The 5,398-nt window shown below is 42.8% G+C and overlaps 1 protein-coding gene across 1 annotated transcript; it reads right to left on the bottom strand.

Annotated features, from left to right (window-relative positions):
• Positions 1–367: 367 nt before the first annotated feature.
• LOC109784861 (uncharacterized) lies at positions 368–4,980 on the bottom strand. Its single transcript, XM_020343471.4, has 4 exons — positions 4,869–4,980; positions 4,615–4,699; positions 967–3,978; positions 368–707 (listed from the first exon to the last, which is right to left on the bottom strand). The coding sequence occupies exons 2-3, from the start codon at positions 4,624–4,626 to the stop codon at positions 985–987; spliced, it is 3,006 nt and encodes a 1,001-aa protein (XP_020199060.1). The 5' UTR covers positions 4,627–4,699; positions 4,869–4,980; the 3' UTR covers positions 368–707; positions 967–984.
• Positions 4,981–5,398: the final 418 nt, after the last annotated feature.

Raw genomic sequence — 5,398 nt, 5'->3', positions numbered from 1 at the left:
ACACCAAGCATATTGAACTTGATGTTTATTTCGTCAGCGAGAAGGTTTAGTTGGGTCAGCTCCGTGTTCTTCACATACCGACCACCCAACAATTTGCCGACATTATGACCAAGGGGCTTCCAACCGCTGCATTCCAGGAGTTCCGTTCCAGTCTTTGCATCGCCGACGCCATGCTTCGACTGCGGGAGGGTGTTGAACGTGACATATTTGTATTGCTATTCCTATCTTCTCTAGCCTTGTATAGTTGACTCCTAAAGATATGGTAGGATTAGTTTCCTTGTCACGCAAGACATCCTGTGTATATATTGTGACCGACTCCATGGGAGTTGCACTACATATTCTTTCTACACTAGGTAATGGAACCAAATAAATAAATACTCAGTTGATATATAATCCATGTACGTCACACCAAGCCTTGCATTCTCAGTCCAGCATACGTACACATGCTATGCTGCTGTACTGAATCTGAATAACAGCACACATTGCAAACTCAGATCTGAGCGGCATACTCAGCACACACATGAGCAGAAAACAAACCACACCAACAATGATACATAGGTCTTGCGGCATCAAGCAAGCACCACTTTATTCTTTCTTCAGGAAGGGAAACACACATTCCACCATCTTGGCAAGAAAACACACCCGATTTGGCTTGCAGTGTGAAGGGTTGAAAGCAGCGAGATACGTCGGCCATCCGTCCATCAAACCTACACAACACAGGGAATGCCAAAACAAATGAATTGATCACCGAATGCATAAAGGAGTAGATCAAACAATTTGCTTGCTTGCTATACACATACACATACACATACAGGAGCACGATTAACTAGACTGTTGCTTTCTGAACAAATATGTGTATGTATTATATTCGCGGTTCTTCAGATATTACATAGCCCAAATGCACAAATACGACCCGTGAACTAGAATAGATATATAACAACAAAGGAAAGACTTGTGGATGTGTACCTGAACAGCTTGTTCAGCTCACCAGAGAACTGAGCCTCTAGGCAGGGGCTTCTTGTAGTACGCCGAGTGGCGTGCCTCCAAGAGGGAAGGGTCATGGCCAGCCTCCAGCCCGTCCCACTCCAGCTTCTCCCACCAGTCCTTCTCACAATCCACAACAGGACGGCTGTCGCAACCGACAACCGGGAGGCACCTAAGGCGCCAACATCCCCTTACCCTGATGGTCTCAAGCTTGGGAGCAAACATCTTGGCCTCGCATATCTGTTGCAGCTTGAAGAGTTGATGCAGGTAGATACGCTTCAGGTTTGGGAACTCCAATGCACCTTTATGGTTCGTAGCTATTCTTGTCAGAATCTCTGGCTCCACGGGGAACACTTTCCTCAGATCACCACAAAAAGAAATGTGAAGTGTCTCCAAGCTTCTCAAGGTGTATAGCACCGACATCACGAGGACAAATGTGAGCCTCGGGCAGGAGAACAGGTGTATGCTCTGCAGTTTCGCAAAGGAGAGATTATCTTCAGCATTGAGTGTCCTCTCTTTGCTCCAAATGCAATGGGTCGTCGGGAGATCAGCCGCACAAAAGTTCACTAGGTTTGGAAATCTGATGTATTGATAGATAGTATTGAAGACCGTATGCATCTTGGGGCATCTCACCACATGACAAGATTCCAGATGTTCCCATATAAGTACATTACTTTCTATGGACATCATGTGTTCCGGGATGACAGTGCTGACGGAAGAATTGCCGTGCACATGCAACGACTTGGCCTTGTTCATCACAAAGATGGTAGCCTTCATTGCTCCTGTGCTCACCACTCTAGTGAAACTAATTCCATCACCAATCTCCACATGGGAGCCCAGCGGCTGAAACTGCGATGCACTATTATAGCCATCATCATCAGTAATGTTGTCAGCAACGACATCCATGTACGTGATGTAAGCATTGGGTATTAATGACTTTGGTCGAGGAGGACCCATTATCTGCGGTGCGCTACTACCAATGCCAGTGTTCTTCTTATTGCTTTGATCCTCAACTTTGTTGCTACAAGCTGGGACACATAGCTTCAAATGGAACCTAGTACTCTTCCAACAGAAGTCAACATTACTCTCTAATACCAAGGTCTGAAGAAACCTTATGTCCATTATAGTAGCATATGCTTGATGAAATTCTGCTTGAACATGACAGACTGAGCAATCAATACGTAAAATTGTATCTTTTGGCATACCATTTTCTGGCGATAGAATGGAAAGGAGCTGCATACATCCCCATAGAATAATTTTTTGGAGTCTTCGAGCCTGCACCATCTGATCTTTGAGGTCTAGTGTTTTGACCAATGTGCCTGATAGATCTAGGTCCTCAAGATGTGGAAGTGATCCACACAATCTGAAGTTCACCAATCTTGCACAACCAGCCAAAGAGATACGAGTGATTTTGGCCTCCTTTTTATGATCCTCTCTGGCACGTGCATCCAAGCTGAAGGATTCAAGTGAGGGTGGCAGTCCTTCAGGGCCAACATGTTCCAATCCAACACAACCATCAAGAACCAAAATCTTGAGACTAGTTGCCCCTGACATACTTGGCAAAACTTGAATTGTACTATCCCCAGCCAAGTCAAGGAACTCCAACTTAACCATGTCTGTGAATTCATCCATTTCGCCTGTCTGCCAAGGGCTTGTAGGCTCAATTACTCGAAGCTTGTGAAGGTTATGCAATTGTCGCCATGCAAAACTGTGGCACCAAATCCTTCCTTTCTTTATATGTACCTCCCTAATGTTTGCAGCCATCTTCTCTATTATCTCTGGTGATGAAGGCAGATCCCAATCTGTATTGCATATGTCTATCACCCATAGGCTCTTAAAAAAATCCATTGTTTGTCTATCTTGCTTCTTGTCTTGTTCTGGTTGTAGATCCTGGCAACTATCTAATCCAAGGAATCTTAACTTGTGGCAACAATGAAAAGGAGGAGAGGAAAAATTGAAGGTGCAGCGGCATAACTTGAGCACACGAAGTTTATTGGATTGATGAAACATGGCATTAGGTAATGGTCTTAATGGAGGATCCGACTCGCTTGCAACTGCGGCAAGGAAAAATGATGTTGACTCTGGAGGCACAACAGAGTTTTCCTTGGACAATACCCACCGTTTTGGAGGATTCTTCAGTTCATGACCAAAAGAGGGCAGTGTATTGGATGAATAATCCTCTGTATTTATCTGTTTATGCAGAGCAGCTGCAACCTCCCATGATTCATCACCCTGACCTCCCTGTATAATCTCATCACAAACCCAATAGCTCGAAGCATGAGTGGCCCAATTGTAGTCCATGATATTGCCTCCCTGAGAATTTAATGCCAGCAGATACAAGCAACACTCCTCAACTGTTTCGCCAAGCTTATCTGTGTACCCATCAATTTCTCTAGCCTCTTCTTTAAGCAAAAGATTCCACTTGTAACCAAGATCCTCAGAACAAATAAAAAGATGGGAATCATCCGCCTTCTCACTAATTCCTGGGCTGAGCCGAAACCTTCCTCGAAATGTCCACAATACCTTAGTATCAAAAAAATCTCCTTGAAGAATGCCAGAAGCATTTAAATTAACCATATCATTGCTTCCATTATGAAAAATCACTAAACATTTGTGACTTGTAAGGACTTGATGGATCTCTTTCCCAATAAATACTATTTCAGCTCTTGAGCCTTCATCTATCCCACTGAAATTATCTTCTTCATCTTGCCTATCAAAAATATCCATTACCCGCTGAGGAAGCTTCAGTTCTTGTGCGATTGTCCTTTGGAGTGCTCTTCGGCTTTTCCACCTCGAGCAATCGACGTGGACAATCTTGTTGAATTTCTTCAACAGAGATGGCGGAGGGTCTTGAGCAATGGCTCTAAGCACCGCCGAAGCAGACAACCCACGCCATCCATCATAATAGATGGCCTTGTGTGCAGTACTGCTCATATCCTCTAGATAAGGGATTATCTGGTGCACCGCTTCTTCGACGGTCTCCGGACCAATCTTCTGCATTAGTTGATGGGAATTAGTAGATGTAACTCAATTTAGCATTTTTCGTATAGTAACTTTCAGTGTCTATGCGTTATTATTGTCATTATAGGATCAACACAACACTAATTATATGGATGGGCACTCGATCATGTAGGCTCGCAGTAAGCCTGTTGACCATAGTTTTGAGTGTCTGTGTGTTAATTGCAGGCGGCAGGTCATCACCAATGTGTTATGGTGTGTTTTGGTTGGGGCCTGGGTCAGGGCACAGAGCAGAGCAGTGGCAGTGGCAGTGATGAGCCAAATCACGACCACAGAGAAGAGAAATTAATTTTATTAATTAAGCTGACGGCTGATGGAAGAGGGTACATCCCCTTCTAACTAGGCTCCTAGCTAGCAGGTAATATTATTTCAGTCTAAAGATTTACAGGATTAAATAATTTCAGCCTCTATTTGTGTGTGTATGTGTGTTAATATTAAGCTACCGGTGCTTGATCCTTGGAGCTAATGAACACCTAACCAAATCTTCAAGGTATGACAATTTTATTCAAGAACCAACTAATTAAGACAGCCATCTCTGACATACATATATAACGTAGAAGAAAGTAATAATACTAGTTTCATGCATGCATTTGTACGCAGACAAATTCATACCTTTCGAGGCATGACGACAAGAAGATCCACAAATCTAACCCATCGATCAAATTTGCAGCTCAAGATGTTTAATTGCAGCTCCCACCTGCTAGTTAGTTACCACAAGAGAGTAATTGTTACTCGATGCATAATGAAAAATAAATATATATGTATATATATGATGATGTTTTGGAAAGAAAAGAAACTGCAAGCAATTTACAAGAGAAATTATATACTATGTAGCACAAGAACCGTATTAATAGTTTTGATAGTACCTTAATCAGTAGGCTCATGTCAGATGAAGGAGGAACAATATATGGATCAAGATTTGATGGTCTTGCCTGTGTTGCTTCTTTCTTTGGCTTTAGTTTTGGACAAAGCTAAGATGGTGCTTTGCTTGAGGCTCGAGTTACTTAAAGAATAAAGATTGAGCTGTCTGCTTCTTCCTCCTTTCCTTTCCTCTTTTTCTTTTTCTTTGAATAAAGAAAAGCAGGGTGGGGCCTGGATTCCAAGCAATATCGAAAGGTGTGTCGGAGGGAGGGACTCACAGATTTTTTTTTCTTTCTCTTCTTCTCTTTTTCATGAAAAACATAAAAGTAAGAACCCCGCAAGCAGCCATGGAGGAAATATATCCAGCATGCAGTTTGCATACATGTGATGCAGTGCAAAGATTCAAAGAATGCAAGCACCGATTCACCTGAAATGCCATCAATTGGTTGGAGTCAGCGAAACTACACGGCAGACTACGCTACTCAATTGCAACAAAAAAGAGGATAAAATGTTGATATAATGCACTCCCCTGTCA

The sequence above is a fragment of the Aegilops tauschii genome, chromosome 2 (assembly GCF_002575655.3).
Source record: "Aegilops tauschii subsp. strangulata cultivar AL8/78 chromosome 2, Aet v6.0, whole genome shotgun sequence".
NCBI classification, from domain to species: Eukaryota; Viridiplantae; Streptophyta; class Magnoliopsida; order Poales; family Poaceae; genus Aegilops; species Aegilops tauschii.
This window is presented reverse-complemented; position numbering and strand designations above follow the sequence as displayed.